The sequence below is a fragment of the Dama dama genome, chromosome 9 (genome assembly GCF_033118175.1).
Source record: "Dama dama isolate Ldn47 chromosome 9, ASM3311817v1, whole genome shotgun sequence".
In the NCBI taxonomy this organism is placed as follows: Eukaryota; Metazoa; Chordata; class Mammalia; order Artiodactyla; family Cervidae; genus Dama; species Dama dama.
In genome coordinates this window covers 54,697,752-54,721,266 of record NC_083689.1, presented here as the reverse complement: position 1 = coordinate 54,721,266, position 23,515 = coordinate 54,697,752, and the positions used below count along the sequence as shown (strand labels likewise).

At 40.6% G+C, this 23,515-nt stretch overlaps 2 protein-coding genes across 2 annotated transcripts in view; both read right to left on the bottom strand.

The window, feature by feature from the left end:
- Positions 1–23,515, bottom strand: part of LOC133062486 (protocadherin beta-6-like) — a 78,091-nt gene that overhangs the window by 6,630 nt on the left and 47,946 nt on the right. The gene's annotated exons all lie outside the window — the stretch shown is intronic.
- On the bottom strand, positions 14,347–23,070 carry LOC133062484 (protocadherin beta-15-like). The gene has a single exon (XM_061151523.1). The coding sequence runs from the start codon at positions 22,882–22,884 to the stop codon at positions 20,494–20,496; it is 2,391 nt and encodes a 796-aa protein (XP_061007506.1). The 5' UTR covers positions 22,885–23,070; the 3' UTR covers positions 14,347–20,493.

Below are 23,515 nucleotides of genomic sequence, written 5' to 3'. Positions count from 1 at the left end.
ATTCTGTGTCCCATTCTGAGAGAGTTCCATAAACATGTCTCTCATCCAGTGTGACATTGTGATTTTTTAAAAATAATTTTCATTTATTTATTCTATTTTTGGTTGCACTGGATCTTTGTTGCTACAAGGGCTCTTCTCTAATTGTGGTGAGCAGGGGCTGCCTTTCCTTGCAGCACACAGGCTTCTCACTGCGGTGGCTTCTCTTGCTGTGGAGCACAGGTCTAGGCACTCAGGCTTCAGTAGTTGCAGCACTTGGGCTCAGTAGTTGTGGTGCATGGGCTTAGTTGCTCTGCCAGAACAGGGATATTCTGGGACCAGGGATCGAACCCAAGTAACTTGCATTGGCAGGCAGATTCTTTACCAGTGAACCATCAGGAAAGCTGGACATTGTGATTGATAATAGGAAATACATATTTTGTCTTTCTTCTTGGTTTCTGATACAGCCCCTTACACCCTTGGAATTTCCTAAGAGAGCAATAAAGGTGTCTTTTGTTGTGTCAGTGAGGTGTCTTTTTGTTGCTGTTCAGTCACTGAGTCATGTCCCTTGTCTGATTCTTTGCGACCCTATGGACTGCAGCATGCCAAGCTTCCCTGTCCTTCACCATCTCTAGGAGTTTGCTCATGTCCATTGAGTTGGTGATGCCATCTAACTGTCTCGTCCTCTGTCACCCACTTCTCCTCCTACAGTCTTTCTCAGCATCAGGGTCTTTTCCAGTGAGTCAGCTCTTGGATCAGGTGGCCAAATTACTGGAGCTTCAGCTTCAGCATCAGTCCTCCAATGAATATTCAGGGTTCATTTCTTTTAGGATTGACTGGTTCGATTTCCTTGCTGTCCAAGGGACTCTCAAAAGTCTTCAGCACTACAGTTCAAAGGCATCAGTTCTTCGGTGCTCAGCCTTTTTTACTGTCCAGCTCTCACATCCACACATGATTACTGAAAAAACCATAGCTTTAACTAGATGGATCATAGCTTTAACTAGATGGACCATAGCTTTAACTAGTTGGCAAAGTAATGTCTCTGCTTTTTAATATGCTGTCTAGGTTTGTCATAGCTTTTCTTCCAAAGAGCAAGTGTCTTTTAATTTCATGGCTGCAGTCACCATCTGCAGTCATTTTGGAGCCCAAGAAAATAAAATCTGTCACTGTTTCCATTGTTTCCCCATCTATTTGCTATGAAATGATGGGACTGGATGCCATGATCTTGATTTTTTGAATGTTGAGTTTTAAGCTAGCTTTTTTCACTTTCCTCTTTCACCTTTATGAAGAGGCTCTTTAATTCCTCTTTGCTTTCTGCCATAAGGGTGGTGTCATCTGCATGTCTGAGGTTATTAATATTTCTTCCAGAAATCTTGATTCCAGCTTGTGCTTCATTCAGCCCAGCATTTTGCATGATGTACTCTGCAAATAAGTTAAATAAACAGGGTGACAAAATACAGCCTGGATGCACTCCTTTTCCAATTTGGAACCAGTCTGTTTTTCCATGTCTGGTTCTAACTGTTGCTTCTTGACCTGCATACAGGTTTCGCAGGAGGCAGGTCAGGTGGTCTGGTATTCCCATCTCTTTAAGAGTTTTCCAGAGTTTGTTGTGATCCGCACAGTCAAAGGCTTTGGCATAGTCAATGAAGCAGATGTTTTTCTGGAATTCTCTAGCTTTTTCTGTGATCCAGCGGATGTTGGCAATTTTATCTCTGATACCTCTGCCTTTTCCAAATCCAACTTGTACATCTGGAAGTTCTTGGTTCATATACTGTTGAAGTCTAGCTTGAAGGATTTCGAGCATTACTTTGCTAGTGTGTGAAATGACGGCAGTTGTGCGGTAGTTTGAACATTCTTTGACATTGTCCTTCTTTGGGATTGGAATGAAAACTGACCTTTTCCAGTCCTGCTGAGTTTTCCAAATTTGCTGGCATACTGAGTGCTGCACTTTAACAGCATCATCTTTTAGGATTTGAAATAGTTCAGCCAGAATTCTGTCACTTCCACTAACTTTGTAGTGATGCTTTCTAAGGCCCACTTCACACTACAGGATGTCTGGCTCTAGGTGAGTGATCGATCATACCACTGTGGTGATCTGGATCATAAAGATATTTTTTGTATAGTTCTTCTGTGTATTCTTGCCACCTCTTCTTAATATCTTCTGCTTCTGTTAGGTCCATACCATTTCTGTCCTTTATTGTACCCATCATTGCATGAAATGTTCCCTTGGTATCTCTAATTTTCTTGATGAGATCTCTAGTCCTTCCCATTCTATCATTTTCCTCTATTTCTTTGCATTATTCACTCAAAAAGGCTTTGTTATCTCTCCTTGCTCTTCTTTGGCGCTCTGCATTCAGATGGGAATATGTTTCCTTTTCTCCTTTGCCTTTCATTTCTCATCTTTTCTCAGCTATTTGTAAGGTCTCCTCAAAAACCCATTTTGCCTTTTTGCATTTCTTTTTCTTGGGGTGGTCTTAATCACTGCATCCTGTACAATGTTATGAACCTCTGTCCATAGTTCTTCAGGCACTCTATGAGATCTAATCCCTTGCATCTATTTGTCACTTCTACTGTATAATCACAAGGGATTTGACTAGGTCATACCTGAATGGCCTAGTGGTTTCCCCTGTCTGTGCTGTGCTTAGTTGCTCAGTCGTGTCTGACTTTATGACCTCATGGATTGTAGCCTGCCAAGCTCCTCTGTCCATGGGAATTCTCCAGGCAAGAATACTGGAATCATTTGCCATGCCCTCCTCCAGGAAATCTTCCCAACCTAAGGATCAAACCCAGGACTTCTGTATTGCAGGTGGATTCTTTACTGTCTGAGCCCCAGGGAAGGTCATGAACACTGGAGTGGGTAGCCTATTCTTTCTCTAGGGGATCTTCCTAACCCAAGAATTGAACCAAAGTCTCCTGCATTGCAGGCAGATTTTTTACCAGCTGAGCTACCAGGGAAGCCCAGTGGTTTTCCCTGTGTTCTTCAATTTAAGTCTGAATTTTGCCATAAGGAGTTCATGATCTGAACCACAATCAGCTCCCAGTCTTATTTTTGCTGACTGTATACAGCTTCTCCATCTTCAGCTTCAAAGAATATAATAAATCTTATTTTGGTGTTGACCATCTGGTGATGTCCATGTGTAGAGTCATCTCTTGTACTGTTGGAAGAGGGTTTTCCTATTACCACTGTGTTCTTTTGGCAAAACTTTTAACCAGCACCTATGGGTAGGGTACTGGTTGCCAGGTAAATCAACCATGTGATTAGAGGGTAAGAACTCAACCTGTGGAATCTAATGCTGTATCCGGGGAGATAGTGTCAGAAAGGACTTGACTTGTAGAATACCCAGCTGGTGTTGGAACATTGCTTGTTGGATGTGTGGAGAAAACCCCCCTCTTCCCACATTGAAACTGGGTGCTCAGAACACAAAAGAGTTGGTGTCAATGAAGTGGGATTTGCTAGGTTAGCCCTGGCTCATGGAAACATGTGGTTTGGGAAGAGAAAGCATGAAGGGCAGAGAATGAAGACCCTTTGATTCCCGAGTCACATGGTCACCCATGGTATGAGCAGCAGTTTGCTGTAGTCAGTCAGAAAGGTAAAAGTTACCAAAGGTACTTACAGATGTATCCAAATCCTGAGGAGTGGAATCACTGGGTATATAAGGAAGTGCATAATAACAAGAGGCATACTAAATATATAATTCCTTGGTTATTGTTATCTGTAATAGCTAAACTAAAAGTAAAAGATAATGCTGGGTTAGACCTTGATGCTGGTCCAAACTCAGATTTCAGCAAGTTTGAGCTTGGGCCACTAGCCTCAAAGCTGCCTCCAAGGTAAAAAATTGTGCAGGGACAACAGAAAGTCCCCTAAGACCTCTAGTTACCAAGAAGGTAGTAAACATGTTCTTTTTTAGTCACCCAGTTGTGTCCGACTCTTTGCAACTCCATGGACTGCAGCACACCAGGCTTCCCTGTCTCTCACCATTTCCAAGGTTTGCCCAAGTTCATGTCCTTTGCATTGGTCATGCCATCCAGCCATCTCATCCTCTGATGTCCTCTTCTCCTTCTGACCTCAATCTTCCCCAGCATCAGAAACTTTTCCAATGAGTTGGCTGTTCGCATCAGATGACCAAAATACTGGAGCTTCAGTTTCAGCATCAGTCCTTCCAACGAGTATTCAGGGTTGATTTCCCTTAAGATTGACTGGTTTGATCGCCTTGCTGTCCAAGGAACTTTCAGGAGTCTTCTCCAGCACCACAGTTTGAAGCCATCAATTCTTTGGCGTTCTGCCTTCATGGATCACTGCATTGTTGTGGCAAAGGGGCTTGTGAAACTCAATGAAGCTACGAGCCATGCCGTGTAGGACCACCCAAGACGGACGGGTTATAATGGAGAATTCTGACAAAACATGATTCACTGGAGGAGGGAATGGCAAACCACCCCAGTATACTTGCCATGATAACTTCATGAACTGTATCAAAGAACAAAAAGATATGACACTGAAAGATGAGTCCCCCAGTAAACATGTGGAAAGGACAAAACCAAGACTCTCCTGACACCAGGATTATAGTGTGAAGGAATTGTTTGATTCTGTAGACCATCAAGTTCCTGAAGAATATTCACTGAAATAAATTGCGGGAGTAACTAGTTTGGGGGCTGTGTCTTTGGTTTTGAGTGCTGCAAAATAGGAAAGCATGTTTGTATTGATACAGGGCCCACACATCACTACGGAACTATCACAGATGATTATATGTGATCCAGATACACAGGAGGTTATTCCTGGGGGAACAGCCAGCCTGATGGACTGGATAAAAGCCACTCTAAGGTCTGTTTATCCTGAGATGGGGGATGGTTGGTCTCCCCCTGTGAATGCCGAGTGGAAAACTTCAGGTGAGGCAGCTGATATGCTTCATATGCAAGCTGTGTGGGACTAGCCTTTTAATGAGTAGGCTATACACCCGCTGAATATGCCCATTATGCCCAGGTCATGGTAAATTCTCTGGTTAAAGGGACCCCTTCACATGGGCATCCCCTATAATCCTATTGTTCAGTCGATAAGTGCATTACACATTTAGAGTTATTATGTCTTTATGGTGGTGGTGGTGGTGGTGGTTCTGTCACCAAGTCATGTCCAACTCTTTGCCACCCCATGAACTGCAGCACGCCAGGCCTCCCTGTCCCTCATCATCACCTGGAGTTTGCCCACATTCTTGTCCATTGAATCGGTGATGCCATCCAACCATCTCATCCTCTGTTGCCCTCTTCTTCTCCCGCCCTCAATCTTTCCCAGCCTCAGGGTCTTTGCCAATGAGTTGGCACCTGGCATCAGGTGGCCAAAGTATTGGAGCTTCAGCATCTGTCCTTCCAATGAATATTCAGAGTTTATTTCCTTTAGGATTGACTGGTTTGATCTCCTTGCTGTCTGTAAGGGACTCTCAAGAGGCTTCTCTAGCACCATAGTTTGAAAACATCAATTCTTTGAGGCCCAGCGTTCTTTAGGGTCCAACAATCCTGTCGTTGCAAAAAACAGTTCAGGAAACCTCATAAAATTTGCTATTTCATCGTCCCCTCACTGAATCTTACAGATGCTAATAAAAAATTAAGTTAATTAACAAGAGAATGTATGAGGCCAAGGTGGGGAGTCACATGACTCTTCCCAACAAGGTAGAACATTTTAAAGTTACTAAGTAGTAAGGAAAGTTATGACCAACCTAGACAGCATATTGAAAAGCAGAGACATTACTTTGCCAACAAAGGTCCATCTAGTCAAGGCTATGGTTTTTCCAGTGGTCATGTATGGATGTGAGATTTGAACTATAAAGAAAACTGAGCACCGAAGAATTGATGCTTTTGAACTGTGGTGTTGGAGAAGACTCTTGAGAGTCCCTTGGACTGCAAGGAGATCCAACCAGTCCATCCTAAAGGAGATCAGTCCTGGGTGTTCATTGGTAGGACTGATGTTGAAGCTGAAACTCCAATACTTTGTCCATCTGATGCGAAGAGCTGACTCACTGGAAAAGACCCTGATGCTGGGAAAGATTGAGGGCAGGAGGAGAAGGGGATGACAGAGGATGAGATGGCTGGATGGCATCACTGACTTAATGGACATGGATTTGGGTGAACTCCAGGAGTTGGTGATGGACAGGGAGGCCTGGCGTGCTGTGGTTTGTGGGGTCGCAAAGAGTCGGACACAACTGAGCAACTGAACTGAACTGAACTGGAGTAGTAAGATGAGTAAAGTGAATATTGACAGTAGAAAAACAAAGAAGAAACAGAGGAGAGTCACAGGACTCATTACAGTAGAATAGAAATCCTTAGTTGGTTATTTAAAAATGAGTGAATAAAATCAACACTGATGGGGTTAAAACAAAAGCTTTAACATAGCACAACCTAGGGGTGGGTGGGCCAAAGGGATATACCATTTGGATCTCTTTTAATGTTGTATGCCCTCCCAACATTAAAGAGCCCCAAACGAGTCCACTCTACCCATTTGGAAAAAATTTAAAAGTCAAAAGGTATAAATTACAATGAGAAACCCGAGCAGTGGGCAGGCAGATTTACAAGATGAAGATTAACCAAAGGGCCAGGGTCCCTTGTCTGAACCCCTCACTGGGGACCCAAAGACTTTGCACTGGAGAGGGTAAAATGGTCAGGGGCCAGAAAAGAGAGGTTTCCCAGGACTCAACTGTGGTACCAAAGCTCATTGGTGAAGCCCTAACCCAGGCTACAATTAGATTCAGTTCAGTTCAGTTCAGTCGCTCAGTCGTGTCCGACTCTGCGACCCCATGAATCACAGCACGCCAGGCCTCCCTGTCCATCACCAACTCCCGGAATTTACTCATCAAGTCGGTGATGCCATCCAGCCATCTCATCCTCTGTCATCCCCTTCTCCTCCTGCCTTCAATCTTTCCCAGCATCAGGGTCTTTTCCAATGAGTCAACTCTTCACATCAGCTGCCCAAAGTATTGGAGTTTCAGCTTCAGCGTCAGTCCTTCCAATGAATACCCAGGACTGATCTCCTTTATGATGGACTGGCTGGATCTCCTTGCAGTCCAAGAGACTCTCAAGAGTCTTCTCCAACACCACAGTTCAAAAGCATCAATTTTTTGGCGCTCAGCTTTCTTCACAGTCCAACCCTCACATCCATACATGACCACTGGAAAAACCATAGCCTTGACTAGATGGACCTTTGTTGGCAAAGTAATGTCTCTGCTTTTTAATAGATGACCTAATAATCATTGATAGGATAATGAAAGTTAGAATTATGTAAAGAGTGTGTCAGTTTTACCTGAGTGTTTTATGGGAGTGCATATTATATTTGGCAGGGTGAACACTTCCCCTACCTAGTACTGTAAAATCAAAACCTATGGATGAAGTCCTAATCGAGGTTACAGTTAGGAACATATGAGTTGTTGGAATTACTGTAAAACTTGTAGGAGACTCAGTATGCTTGAATAGGCTTTATATGAATAGGCCTTTTTTTTTTTTTTTTTTTTTAACCAGCTTATGGGAGATGGCTACTGGATCTGACTGGGGAACATTTCCCCTACCTAGTATTGGCAAACAAGTGAAAGTGAAAGTCACTCAGTTGTGTCCAACTCTTTGTGAACCCATGGACTGTAGCCCACCTGGCTCCTCTGTCCATGGAATTCTCCAGGCAAGAATACTAGAGTCGGTTGACATTCCCTTCTCCAGGGTATCTTCCTGACCCAGTGATTGAACCCAAGTCTCTTGTGTCTCCTTCATTGGCAGGCAGGTTCTTTACCACTGGTGCCACCTGGGAAGCTGCAAGAAGTGTTCTATCTGCCAACAAAATACACTGACACTGCAGATAGCTGTGTGGCCAACTTACTGGTGGGAAGACTCTTGGACACAGCTGACTGATACTGATATCCCTGTGGTGATACAAATGGATCCTGACAGGAGTAGACACTGGTTCTGGCCTGGACTTCACTTACCTGGTGGTAGATGCAAATACTCAGAATGATTTTGGACACACACACACAGCAGTGAGCATTAGCTTGCAGTAAGCAGCAGTTGGAAGAGAGAGAACTTAATTTCCAGCCAGAATTGAACCCTGGTCACCTGGGTGGAAACCAGGAATCTTCACTGCTAGACCACAGGGGCCAGCGGATAGAATATAAGTCCCCAGCCCTTGTCGTGAAAGGAAGAATCAGACAAGGAGACAGAAGATATAGAGGAAAGTAAAGTATTTACTAGAAAAGCAGAATAGATGCATAAAGACACACGGGCAAGCCCTGCAAGAAAGTGCTAGAGTAGTGCCTTTGGAAAGTTTAAATCCTTTATCAGGGGGCAATCTAGGGCTTTGTCACCTTCTTGGCCAGTCGTCTTGTTTTGAACCCTCTGGTTAATCTGTCTCAGGACCTTCCTCTAGGTACACACGCATCCCTCAGTCAAGATGGATTTCATGGCAAAGGCATATGGGAGGGGGATAGCAAGACTTACTATAGTCTACATTCCCTGCCTTTTTGACCCTGTGAAGCCTTTTGTGTATGTGTAGTGTCTCCCTTGCCCCAAGGATGGGAAATGTATAACCTCTTGATGTCCTAACACAGTTTAGCTCCTCTCTGCTCCTGCCATAAAATTATCTACCTGTTGTTTCTTGTATAGACGTCCCACAGGGTATTTTCCTGGTGGTCCTGTGGCTAAGACTCTGCACTCCCAATGCAAGGGGTCCAGGTTGGATCCCTGGTCAGGGAGTTAGATCCCACATGCCATAACTAAGAGTTTGCATGCCACAACTAAAGATCCCACATGCTACAATGAAGATCAAAGATCTGGAGAGCCAAAACTAAGACCTAGTACAGACAAATAAGTAAATAAATATTTAAACAAAATAATGTTGAACAGAAAGAGTGAGAACTTTCTGGCTTTGTCTCTTAATATTATGAGGAAGCATTCAATATCTTACCAGTAAGTATGATGTTAGTTTTATGATTTTTGTAGTTTTATTTTTTAACAATAGTAAGGGTGTTCCCATCCTCTAGTGTCTTGAAAGTTTTCATAAAATACATTTTGTATTCTTCAAGGACTTTCTATGCATTTATTGAGATAATCATATATATGTTCTTCATTTTGTTAATATGGTGAATTATGTTGATTAATAGTTTTAACTTAATGATACTGTGTCATTCAGGAATCTCATTCAGTTTTGAAGTTTGTTTTTTTTTTAAAGATTTATTTATGGCTGTGCAGGGTCTTTGTTGCTGCACAGACTTTTCTCTGGTTGTGGTAAGAAGGGGCTACTCTTCATTGTAGTGTGCAGGCTTCTCATTGAGATGGCTTCTCTTGTGGACTACAGGCTCTCAGGTGCTCAGACTTCAGTAGCGGTGGCACATGGGCTCAGTAGTAGTGGCTTCCAGACTCTAGAGCATAGATTCAATAGTTTTGGCACATGGGTTTAGTTGCTTTGCAGCATGTGGGATCCTCCCGGATCCTGTGTCTCCTGCATTGGCAGGCATATTCTTTACTACTGAGCCACTGGGGAAGCCCTTTCATTTAGTTTTGACTAAGACAAAATTCCTACAACATGCGTCACAAATCAGCAAGGTGCTTATTTCTTTCCTGGAAGAGTCCAGAAATAGGTAACAAGGATAGCCACTCACCAGTTGCAATAATAATAGAAGTTACTCATTTGTTTATTTGCTTGCTTTTGCTGTAACATTTTATGACTCAGGAAAACAGACCCACTGTAAGTATTAGAACTATATGCTCATTAGAGAGAAATTAGACCTTCCACAAATGTGGAGAAGAGGTAATCAGAGGATTGGAGAATCTTTAAACACAATATCCTTAAATAGTGGTATGAATGGACAGATTTGAGTTTGCAAGGAAATTCAAACAGCTGTGCATGTCTATCTGCCAAAGTAGGACCACAAAAGGTGACTCATGGAGATGCTTGTGGACACCACTACCTCTGAGGGGACTGAAGTGCTTGTGATTGGCTCAGGGTTGACATTATTCAACAAAGACAGTAGTCAGAAAGATAAGCTTGAAGTTTGGGACTTCTGAACAGTTTTGGATCTGTCAGTCTGTTACATCCACATCATTTTGAGATTAATGGCTTCTTTATTTTTGCATTTCATATCTCAGGAGTTTCCTCTCTTATCCAATACTAACCATTCAGCAAAAAGTATCCTAGAAAAGGTAGTTCTAAGCCTCATATAACATAATCCAGCACAATCAAATCCCCTAGCTTTTATTCTCATGGTTCCAAGTTCTCTCTTTTCATCATGAATTGTTGTGTCCAACTTAAAAGAGGAGCAAAGTACAAAAGGTTAAATTACCAAGTCTGATGAAACCATCCTTTTTTGATAACTTTGAACGTTTTTTATTTACATCAACTACTTATTAACCAAAACAAATGCTACCTACTATACTAGCCACAAAAATGCTAAAGATACATCTCTCTACATTAAAGGTCAATAACCTGAAAATTTCTGTTTTCATAGTAAGGAAGAAGGGTAGAATATGTATCAGTAGGCAAATCCCAGGATCTGTCATAGTAGGGCAGAAAGAAAATTCCAATAAGTACCAAAGTCAGTATCATAAGGACCACATGCATTGCATATAGTGGAAATTAATTAGAAACAATAACAAAACTAATTCCAAATACACTTACTTGCATATTAAAACATACATTTAACTTCAGTCTGAGATGTCACAGTGGAAATGACACAGTACACATATGTGAATCACAATGAAAGTAATACACATTGAAAGTTATATGAAATAGCAGAAAGGGCACTAGGAGTATTATTAACATAGTGGTTCATATTAGCAAATGAAAACTATAAATTACAAGCTAGGGTACCACTTCAAAGATGAGAGAGACACTGATAAAGCATTTCCCTATTTGCAGCATTTTAAAGATTTCTCTTCATGCATTAATTTCTTTATGCATAACAAAGAAGAGCTGCACCTGAAGGTTTTCCCACATTCATAGGGTTTTCTCTCCAGTGTGAGTTTTCACATATTTTTGGAGTATTAGGGAAAACGAAAGAATTTCCCACATTCTTCAAATTCCTGTCTCCCAGTATGAGTTCTCACTTGATGACTAAAGGATGAGAAAAACCTGACGGTTTTCCCACACTCTTCACACTGGTATGGTTTCTCTTATGTGTTCTTATGTATGCACTAAAGTGTTAGGATTCACATGGTTTTGCAAGAATTAGATACAAATTAAGATTTTCCTGCACTTCAAATACTAATAAGAGTTCTCTTCAGTATGAGTTCTCACAAATTTCCTAAATGGTGAGAACAGATGAAGGCACTCCTGCATTTCATATATTCACAGTTTCACTCCAATTTATGTTATCCCATGTACAGTAAAATGTGAAGAATAAAAGAACATCACAGTGTCTACAATTATAGGGCCTCTCCTCAATATTGGTCCTCATATAGTTAATTAAAAGAGGAAGGGAGTTGTGCATTCCTTACTTGTATAGAACTCATTTCTAGTGTTTTCTCACTTGTCAAATAATCTTTGAAGAATAAGTGACGGTCTGAGTTGGAAAACTGTCCCATGCTGTATGCCTCAGGAAGAATCAACAAATGAAGGATTTCTAATTAAGGGCAGGTACCAGAATGACACAAAGGACAGAATTCCCTTCTCAAATTCCAGCAAGGCTAGGGAAAGCATGAAGACAAAAATACAAACTGTACTGGTCTTCTTTCATCTTCTGAGTTATATAGATTTATGACTTAAGTGAATAATTCTTTTCTGCCAATAAATAATTTTGAATGAGCTTTTACATATAGATCTTCTATTAGTAGGACTAAAGATAAAAGGGAACAAGATGGGAAGGCAGAGGGTTTGAGAGTAAAGCAGTGTCTTTTATCATTTTCATTAGGTGATTCACTCAGGTTTAGTGAAAATCCAACATGGAGTGAAAGGAGGGGATTACTATCTGCTCTGGGTCTTTTTAAAAATTAGTGAATGTTAAACAGTTTGCCCAGGAGAATGATAGACAATGTGTCTTAGTAAACAGGGATCTAAAGTACCCTGGAATTTAGTGGGAAACTTGTTTGTGAAGACTATACTTAATTATTGCTCTTTTCTTACAAAAAATGTAGTTTTGAAATTTGTATATGTCAACTAAAGTGCCTTTGTCTAAGCTATTTAAAAAAAAAGAATAAGTGAAGGTTTTCCCACATTCCTTATATTCATAATTCTTCTTTCCAATTTGAGTTCTTATAGGTACTTTAAGGGATGTAGAAGAAATAAAACTTTCTCATATTCTTTTACATTCATTGGGTATATTTTCAATATGAATTCTCACATGTGCCACTAAAAAATGAGGGACAGTTGAAGATTTTTCCCCATTTTTTGCCTTCACAGAATTTTTCTCTAGTGAGTTTTCACATTTCCTTAGAGATGAAAGAAATGGAAGGCATTTTTACATTCTGTAAATATAAAGCCTGTCTCCACTGTGAGTCCTTACATACAGCAGTGCATGAAGAATGAATGAGCGCTTTCCTACATTTTGTATATTCACAGTACTTTTCTCCAATGTGAATTTTCACATGAGTCCTAAAATACAAAGAAAAGCTGAAAAGTTTTCTACATTCCTTATATTGTTAGGACTGTGTCCAGTGTGTCTTAACAAGTGAATGATTAATGAAGGCTGTCACACATCTAGTGAATTCACAGGATCTATCTTTAGTGTGAGTTCTGTTGTACACATTTAAATTTGGAATCAGGCTGAAGACTTTTCTATATTGATTACTCTCTTTATATATCTCTCCAGTCTGAAATACCTTCCACATAGTAGATTTCAAGGTCTATCTGAAGTATTTTCCAATTTGACCATATTTACAGAGATCCTCCACTAAATGAATTCCTGAATCTCTCTCCTGTGTCTTGCACTGATCTGTGCTATGGCAAAAATGATGATAATTACATGATAGGCAGCTTTTCACATTACAGATGAAGTCGTACAGTAAGTCAAGGTAGGCTGTGATAGGTAAAGGTTGTGCATTCCTATTCTTAGAGGAGATACTATCCCAAAATATTATAAGTAAAAAGCCAATTTAGGATATAAAATGGAATACCAAAAATTACAGAATTGAGCCAAAAGAAAACAAACAAAAAAAAGGAGAATAGACACAATTATATAAATAATTATATTAGATGTAAATAGAATGCACTATCTTACTAAAAGGCAGAAATGGTAAGACTGGATAAAAAAGCAAGATCCAACTCTATGCGTAATAGTTTACCAAAGATGAACTTAAAATATAAAGAGAGGATAAAAGCAAAAGGATGAAAATAGATATATTATACAAATCCCAAGCATAAGAAATATGGTAACTCTACTAATATCAGATTTAAAGTATTACTAGAAACTAAAAGATATTTCATAATGATTAGTGTCAATTTATCATGAAGATAAAATAATTCTAATGATGTGCACATCTAACAACAAAGCTTCACAATACATAAGGTTAAAAAAATGCTAGAACTGAAAGAATAGACAAATTCACAATTAACAATTGAAGAATTAACATTTTTCTCCCAGTAACTGATAGAACATGTAGGAAAATGTGGTAAGAATAAAGAATATTTAAACATTATGAAAGCAATTTGGTTTGATATTTACAAAATACTAAACACCACAACTATAGAGTACACATTTCTTTCAAGCATACATATAAAACATATCAAGATAACCCATATGTTAGATAACAACAACAAAACAGCAAAACTCAATTAATTTTAAAGGAGTGAAATTGTACAGAGTAAGTTCTCAGACTAAAACAGACCTATTTGGGATATCCAAAATAATATCCCCAGATATTTGGAAATTAAGTCATACTTCTAGTTAAGCAATAGATCAAAGAAGAAATCATCAGGGGAATGATAAATTCAAACTTAATGGTAATAAAATCACAATGTATCAAAATTCATGAAATGCAGCTTAATGCATAGCAAGAAATTTATAGCTTTTTTATTTTTTTACATTTTGATATGTATTAGGAAAGAGTCAATGATCTGAGCTTTCAGAGAAACTACAAAAAGAATAGAAAATTAAACCCAAAGTAGGTATAAGAAAAGAAAAACATATGAGTAGAAATCAGTGAAACAGAAATAGGAAAATAACAAAGACAAGGTTGGTTTAAAAAAACAATTAATAAAATCATTATACTAACTGCAATACTTATAAAGGCAAAAGGAGAGAAAACATATTTACCAATATCCAAAAATGAAAGAGGGGCACCACTACAGATCCTAAATATATTGAAAATATAATAACAGAATATTATCAATAACTTCATGTATTACCATTTTAGATAAAATGGACGAATTATTTAAAAAACACGAGTTACCAACTGACACAAGCGGAAATAGAAAACTGGAATTGCAGCATATTTATTTAAGAAGTTGAATTTGCAATTCAGAATTTCCCCACAAAGAGAATGCTAGCCACACATGGCTTCTGTGGTAAATTCTGTCAAATACATAAAGAAGAAACAATAAATATCTCTTTCATACAAGAGAGGTGGAATAAGAATTATCAGCTCATTTTATGAGATCAGAATAACTCTGAAACTAAAACTGACAAGAGGATAATGTGAAAAAATATATAGAGAAACAAATATCCCCCATGAACACAGATGCAGAAATTCTCAACAGTACAAATTGAAACCAGCCAATAGATAACATTTTCATACCACTGCATGCCACCTGGAAGAAAAACATAAACAATTTGCCTGATGAATCACAGCCATACAGGTGCTCTTCCGTTCCCAGTCTGCAGGACTTCAGTTTGTCGGATCTCCTAGGATCTTTGTATTCTTCTACTGTTGCTGCTGCTACCTCAAGCTCGGAATGGAGACAGACTTGATTCAGATCTCACCACTCAGATTTCCGCTGTGACCACCATCACTACTGCTGTGATGATATTTGAACTTGCAAGATAGAAACTACCAACAGGACCAGGGCTAGGGGAAGGTAAGCATCTCAGAAGCAAAATTAATGGGTCAACAAAAAACTTAGGAAGTAAAGATAGATACTACTTAATTCAATATTCAAAAAAGTCAAACTTAATGAAATAATTCATGATGAAACAAAATATCAATATTTTAAATAAAGACAGGATCCAACCCTACACATGAACAATTTGACCTCACCCTAATTCCAGCCCTGATACATCTTGATATCAACTTTACTGTTTCCTGAGCTCACTGGAGAAAAAAATGACCAAGTCTGGTTTACACTTCCCTCCTCAATGGTAATTCTATTACATACATTTATGCATTAAAGGAAAAAAACATCTTTACAGTGTGGAAAAGCTATCAAAAAGCTATGGAAAAGCATTGTTACTCTGGTATATTATCTCTGCATGCAGAGCATCTCTAACATCTGCTAAAGCCACTCCCCCTCACCCCTGCCACACACATACATTACACACACACAAATGCACACATATACAAACATACACAAATATGCAAACACTGGGTGAAGCTAAGGAATTCTAAAACTTTTTGAGGTAATTCCATCATGTATAATGATATATTTTTATTGATTTTTCATGATTATGCTGATAAACTGGAAGTAACACTCTTTTCAAGGTATTCCAGATCAGTCAAAAAAGATGTAAGTAGGAAGCCTTTGGAGATGCCTTTAAATTATACACTTTACCAATAAAGTACTTGTAAAGGAAGACAGGAAAAGAGTAGTGGCTACTGACACCTTGAAGCCTCAAAACACACATCTCTGTATATTGAAAAGGTTTTCAGGAATTTCTGATCCTTTCATCAAGCATATTCTACCAAGACATATAGATTGCTGATATGCTTATGAATATTTTCAGGACTCATATGTAGTCAATTTATTTTACTAAATAAAATTTTTGGTTGTGCCACTTCCATGCCTGAGAGGGAAACAAATGTTCTGGTTTATTTCATAAATAAACTTCTAGTCATCTTGTGAAGACACCACTGATGCAGGTTTAAAAGTATAGCTGGCATTTATCAGGTCCCTTTCTCATTCTGTTTTCCAAAACTCAATTTTTAGGGTTGCTACCAGCCAGGAAAATTCCTTAGGAAGTTCAATTATTTGTGTATGTTTTTACTAGTCAGATTGAGAGATGACCAAATAAAGATATAAAGTCAGCCATGGAAACTCAAGAGTACTGTCCCTTGATAACACCTAAGGGAAGGTAAAAGTATTTTTTTTTGACAAGCATGTCATATATCTTAAACAGACAACCTAGGACCTAATCAGACAACTGTGTGAATCAACCTTACTCACAAGAAGGAGAGAAGAGATGTGTCAGCTTGGAGTGCATTTGTCTATAATTAACAGAAAACCTGACTACAATTGTTTAATCACAGAAGAGTTTATTTATAAAGTGCAACATAAAGCCTTGGAGGAGGTAGCATAGAGATGTTGTGGTAACTTGACAATGCTGTAAGAAATTCAGGGGCTTTCCATCTTACCATACTTGGTATATATAACCTTTGTTCTATGGTATTCATCTCATGGTTGCAGGTTGGTTGCTTCAACTCAAAGTTTACTCCTCAAAACCAATGCCAATTAAGAAAAAAGGAAAACGGGAAAAATCCCAAGGAACATGCCACAGCAGATTATCCTTTTCAAAAATATTTCCCTTAAGCCCAATTCCCAATTACACTTTTATATCATTAGCAATAATGGAGTGATATGACATTCCTATCTGCAAGAGATTATGGGAATATGAATATTTTGGCCTGTAGTAGGGGAAGGCAAAGAAAAATAGGCTTGGAAATAGCTCTGTTGATAGCCATTTGTATAGCTCTATAGCTACTATTAACAAATTATGACACAAATTTATTATCTTACTGTTCTGGAGGTCTGAAGTTAAACTGGGCTAAAGTTAAGGTAGAATTATATTCCTTTCTGGAAGCAAGGGAGAATACATTTTCTTGTCTTTCTAGATTCTAGAGGCTATCTGCATTCTCTCACTGGTGGCTCCTTTCTGTCTTCAAATTCAGTAATAGCTGGTTCAGAGTTTTTCACATACTACTACTCTGATACTTTTCTGCTTCCCACTTGCACTTATTAAAGGTTCTTGTGGTTCTAAGCCCACCTGGATAATTTAGAGTAATCTTATTATTAAGGTCAGCTGATTATCAACCTTAAATCCATCTGCAATTTAAATTCCCCTTTGCCACATAACAAGATATTCACAGGTTCCAGAGATTAGGACATAGATATGTGAGATCATTATTCTCCCTATCATAGTCCACTCTCTGGTCCCCAAAGATTTACAGACACCCCATATAAGAAATATATGTAAGGTCCTCAAAGATCTCATCTCATTATAGTATTGTGTCAGTATGTATGCCCAATACAAATAGTGTACACCTATGGCATCCTTGGCTTTCTTTCCTAATTTTAGCATCTTTTACAATCTGAATAGGCTGAGAATTTCTCAAATCATCAAATTCTGGTTCCTTTTTGCTTAACAGTCCTTTCCTCAATATATTTTATCCTTCTCACATTTTACTATAAGCAGCAAGAAGAAATCAGGCTGCACTTTCAACCTATGCCTGGAAATCTCAGCTAAATATCCAAGTTCATTGCTTACAAGTCCTTTTTCTCTCACATTTCCAAGGCAGGACACAATTCACCTGTTTTCAGCCACTATGTAGCAAGGATTCCCTTTCCTCCAGTTTCCAGTAACATTTTCCTCATTTCTTTCTGAGTCCTCATCATTAGTGACTTTAACATCCATATTACTACCAAGTCTCCTAAGGTTTTGATTTAGGTATTCTACATGGCAGTATATGTTTTCTCAACCATACTTCCTCAACTTACTTCCTTCTGAATCTTTGCTAGCAGAGTTATTCACATTTGTATTTCAACCACCAGTCTGTCCAAAGCAATCTAAGACTTTTCCATTATGCTCTTCAAAATTCTTCCAGCCTATGCTTGTTACTCAATTCCAAACCAGTTTGCATGTTTTTAGTTATTTGTTACAGCAGGACTCCACTTCCAGGAACCAAAATCCGTATCAGTCAGGGTTCACTCAGAGAAACAAGCAGCAGGAGATACATGTTAAGAGATTTATTACAAGGAAGTGACTTATTTGATTGGGTGAGCTGGCTAGGCAAATTCAAAATCTGTAGAGGGGGCAATTAAAAAGGAAAGGCTGGAAATCTGGGGCATCAACTGAAGCTGCTGCCCACAGTCAGAATTTCTTCATCTCAAGAAGACTCAAAGCTGCTTTTAAGGCCTTTCAACTGATTAAATCAGGCCCACCCAAATCATCTAGGATATTCTCCATATTTTAAGACTGATTACCAACCTGAATACCTCTGAACCTTAATTTCCTATTGCAATACAACACTATATTTACAGGTTCTAGGGATTAGGATGTGGATGTCTTTAAGGGGCCACTACTCTGCCAACCACACCAGGTTCCTGGAGATAGAGGAGTCCTGACAACAGAGTTGATTATTTCTTCAAATCATTCAACTCCCTCACCAACATATCTTTACTAAGTTTTCTTTGCTTAAGTAATGTTAATTCTACAATGTATTTCCTTTCAAATTACCTATTAATCAGAACAATGTCATCATCCAAAGACAAACAGATACTGGAATGCTGTGTCATCAATAGCTCCTCTAGGGGCAGAATTTAGAGCTCATTTGAGAATTTGTTTGTAATAGCAAGGGACAGTTGCAGGCAGGCAATGTATTGCTTGGTCATGTCTATTGACATTAAGAATATACGGTGTATGCATGTGTGCTCAGTTGTGTCTGATTCTTTATGATCCTGTGGTCTGTAGCTTGCCAGGCTCCTCCTCATGGAATTTTCCAGGCAAGAATACTGGCGTGGGTTGCCATTTCCTCCTCCAGGGGATCTTCCTGACCCAGGGATTGAACATGCATCTCCTGCACTGCCTGGAGATTCACAAGAACTCCTAGTTGAAAAGGACACATTTATTCAAGGTACACGTGTATCCCAGTGTTCAAAGCAGCACTAATTACAATAGCCAGGACATATGAGCAACCTAGATGTCCATCAACAGATGAATGGATAAAGAATATGTGGTACATATACACAATGGAATATTACTCAACTACAAAAAGGAACACATCTGAGTCAGTCTAATAAGGTGGATAAATCTAGAGACTATTATATACAGTGAAGTAATTCAGAAAAACAAATAACATATATTAACACACATAAATAGAATCTGGAAAGATGGTATTGATAAACTTATTGGCAGGACAGCAAAGGAGATGCAGACATAAAGAACAGACTTTTGGACACAGTGGGGGAAGAAGAGGGTGGCATGATTTGAGAGAGTAGCATTGAAACATATATATTACCATATGTTAAACAGATAGCCAGTGGGAATTTGCTGTATGATGGCAGGGAACCCAAATCTGGTGCTCTGTGACAACCTAGGGGGTGGAAGGTAGAAGGGAGCTTCATGATGGAGGGTACATATGTATACCTACCGGTGAATCATGTTGATGTATAGCAGAAATCAACACAATATTATAATTATCCTCTAATTAAAAATATATTTTTAAAAAAGAGAACTCATTAGTCATTGTGGGTATCATTAAACTCTTAACAGGATCATAACTTCAGTTAGATAATAGGAAGAACTTACAAGTCTTCAACATTAAATTAGAACAGAAAGAATAGATGAAAAAGATATACTTTCATGAGATAACATGTATTTGAAAGTGAAAGTCCAATGATTACAAGAGTGATTTTGAAATAAATAGGAAATTATACATGTTGCTATCTACTGATAAAACAAAAATCCAAACAGAGCTTGGAAAAAATTGGACATAAGTAACAGAAGAACCTAGCAGGTATAGCCCATAGGGTCGCGAAGAGTGGGACATGACTGAAGCGACTTAGTACAGCACACAAATATAAACTGATTCCATTCCAAACAGAAGAGGCGTTATAGAAATGTCAAAGTTGTGTAAATAACAAAAGCTTAAAAAGCTTAGCACGCACACAAATATAAACTGATTCCATTCCAAACAGAAGAGGCGTTATAGAAATGTCAAAGTTGTGTAAATAACAAAAGCTTAAAAAGCTTAGCACGCACACAAATATAAACTGATTCCATTCCAAACAGAAGAGGCGTTATAGAAAAGTCATAGCTGTGTAAATAACAAAAACTTAAAAAGCTTCCAGTAATAAAAAAATGAAATATGATAAAATGAGTCAGACATTTTTACATCGTGTTATATACAGTGAGAAAAGAACTTTTAAAAGTTAGAATTACTTTTATTCTGAGAGGCTTTCATATTATCATTTAGAAATAAATACTAAAAATTTAACCAGTAGTACGAACTTTCCTGATATAAAATTTTACTGACAATAATTGGAAAATTAATTATAGGGCAAACAGGCCAACAAAACGAAGATTAGCATTACTATGAAAAACTCTGAAAAGAAGAAAGACGAGTAGAATTATTACTACCAGGTTAAATAAGGGAAAGGTGTAAGAGATAAAACTAATGTACGCAGTTGGAGAAGTTTCAGATGCCTAAACGATTCTGGAAGGTTGGACTTCCTTCTGATTTCCTTTCAAAGTTTGATTCTAGGCTACTGGGTAAGACAGGCTTCAAGAATTTGAACTCATTCGTCCCAGTACCTCCCGTCAGACACACCTCGTACTGGTAGCTCTGGGACAGGGTCCCCGTGCCGCTGACGTCCACCAGGTGGCCCGGGAAGTGGCCCTCGGGCACCGGGCAGCGACCCGCCGAGCCCGCCCCGCCCCTCCTGCACAGCCGCACCGCCACGAACACCAGCACCGAGAAGAGGAAGAGCGACGACACCGACGCCAAGGCCACCACCAGGTAGACGGTGAGCGGGTCGGCCGGCGCCGCGGCCGCCGCTTCCGCTTCCGGGGGCGGCAGGTAGGGCTGCGAGAAGCCGTCCACCAGCAGCACGTGCAGCGTGACGCTGGCCGACAGCGGCGGCTCGCCGTTGTCCTTGACCAGCACCACCAGCCGCTGCTTGGGCGCGTCGCGCTCGCTCAGCAGCCGCGCCGTGCGCACCTCGCCGTTGTGCGCCCACACGCCGAACAGCCCGGGCTCCGTGGCCTTGAGCAGCTGGTACGACAGCCAGGCGTTCTGGCCCGCGTCGCCGTCCACCGCCACCACCTTGGTCACCAGGTAGCCGGGCTCGGCCGCCCTGGGCACCAGCTCGGTGCAGGGCGCCGAGGCGTTCTGCAGCGGGTAGAGCACGAAGGGCGCGTTGTCGTTGGCGTCCGCCACGAGCACGCGCACCAGCGCCTGGCTGCTGAGCGCGGGCGAGCCGCGGTCGGCGGCGCCCACGCGGAACTCGAAGGCCCGCAGGGCCTCGTAGTCCAGGGACGTGAGGGCGAAGAGGTGGCCGTTGTCGGGGTTGATGGACACGAGGGAGGCGAGGGGCAGGTGCGGGTCGGGCGGCGGCAGCAGCGAGTAGGTGACCTGGGCGTTGGCGCCCGCGTCTGTGTCTGTGGCGCTGACGGTGCCGATGTGCAGGGCGGGGCTGTTGTTCTCGCGGACCCACAGGGTGTAGGAGGTCTGGGTGAAGGCGGGGGCGTTGTCGTTGACGTCGGCCACCAGCACGGTTATGTTGTGCTCGGTTTTCAGCCTCGGTGTCCCCAAGTCGGTGACAGTAATGGTGACATTATACTCAGCTTTGCTTTCTCTGTCTAGCGCCCCATTTGTTACCAGCGTGTAGAAATTCTCTTCAGACGGTTTCAGAATAAAGGGGAGATCATCCTGGATGGAGCAAGTCATCTTTCCGTTGTCCCCTGAGTCTCGGTCTCTAATCCTAAACAGGGCCACTTCTGTTTCGGGGGAGTTTTCAGGAATGGGGCTGGTAAGTGATGAAATAGTTAGTTCTGGGGCGTTATCGTTAACATCCACCACCTCAATGAAGACAGAGCATTTTCCAGAAAGGCCCCCGCCATCAAATGCATCTATATCCAGATCATATGAGGATACTGTCTCAAAATCGAGTTTTTTGATTAGTCGAACTTCTCCCGAAAGGCTGTTTAGCTCAAAAGTTGGGCTCATCGCCTGAGAACTATAAAGCAGGGAATATGATACCTCTCCATTTGTCCCAGTGTCTAAATCTCGGGCAGAAACTTTGACAACTAGGGCGCCTACGGGGCTGTTCTCCGGGACCTGCACCTGGTAGTGGGCCTGCGCAAACTCAGGGGCGTTGTCATTGATATCCAAGACCAAGATTCTGACCTGGGTGGTACCAGATCGAGGCGGAGAGCCGCCATCCAGCGCTGTGAGGGTTAATCTGAGCAAGGCCTGCTTCTCCCGATCAAGCTCTTTGTCCAGCACCAGCTCTGGGTATTTCCTACCATCCCCCCGATTGCGGGTGGACACATGAAAATAAGAATTGGGACTGATACTGTAGTTTTGGATGTTGTTGTTGCCCACGTCCAAATCCTGAGCATTTTTCAGAGGAAACACTGACCCAGGAGGGCAGTTCTCTGGGATTTTCAAAGTCATTTCTCTTTCAGGAAACTCAGGAGCATGATCGTTTATGTCTCTCACCAGTAGCTCAGCTCGAAATACTCCCAATGGTTTTTTCAGTAACACTTGAAAATGCATTACACATGGATCTGTAGCGCCGCACATCTCCTCCCGGTCCAGTTTCTCATTTAATGTCAACTTCCCAGTCTGCAGATCGAGCTGCAACCGGGGTTCGTTATCCTCAGAGACCACCCGGGCTTCCCGAGCAGCTAGCTCCCCCACTCCGAGCCCCAAGTCCTTGACAAGGTTGGCCACAAACGAGCCGCTCTCTATTTCCTCCATCACGGAATAGCGACGGGATTCCCAGCCTGCAAAAGTCACTCCCAGCAAAAGAAAGAGAATCAGGACTTGCCTTTGTTGATGAAAACGCTCCCCTCCGGCCTCCATCTTTACTTCCACAAATGCCTTTCCAGGATCAAGGGTCAGCTCTATTTTAGGGAGCGATGAGACTGAGAATGTGATGGTTCTCCCAGTTGGTAACCTGTCCGGAAATGTCGGTGAGTAGCATTTTCTGGAGACTTGTTGTGAGCTTTGCTTACATTACAGTCTTTTCGCTTGCGCTGGAGATCTGATGTAAAATTGGGAACATTTCCTGGGCGTATTTTTTTGACGCCTTAGCCTGCAGCGCCACCATGCGTTGTCTTCGAAAATAATTGCTACAATTGTATTCCCTCTTTATAATAATCTAAAAGGCTATTAGAAGCTTGAAAATGTTTTGGGGAAGATTATATAATCATAAAACCAGGCAATCATAATTATTCATGTCATTCAAGGAAGTATGATTGATATCTATGTACTAGGTTCTGAAATACATCAGTAAACAATCCAGACATTGTCCCTACCTTCTAGAACCTGCTGTCTAGGTGAGGTGCTTTGAGGAGAACTTAGAAGTGAAAGGACACTTAATGATGATCAGTCATCTTCATCTTGTAAAAATAACAATACAAGCCCATGTGATTTATTAAAAGTCTTTCCACGAAACAGAAGGAATTCCTCTACATATGCTTTTAAATTATAT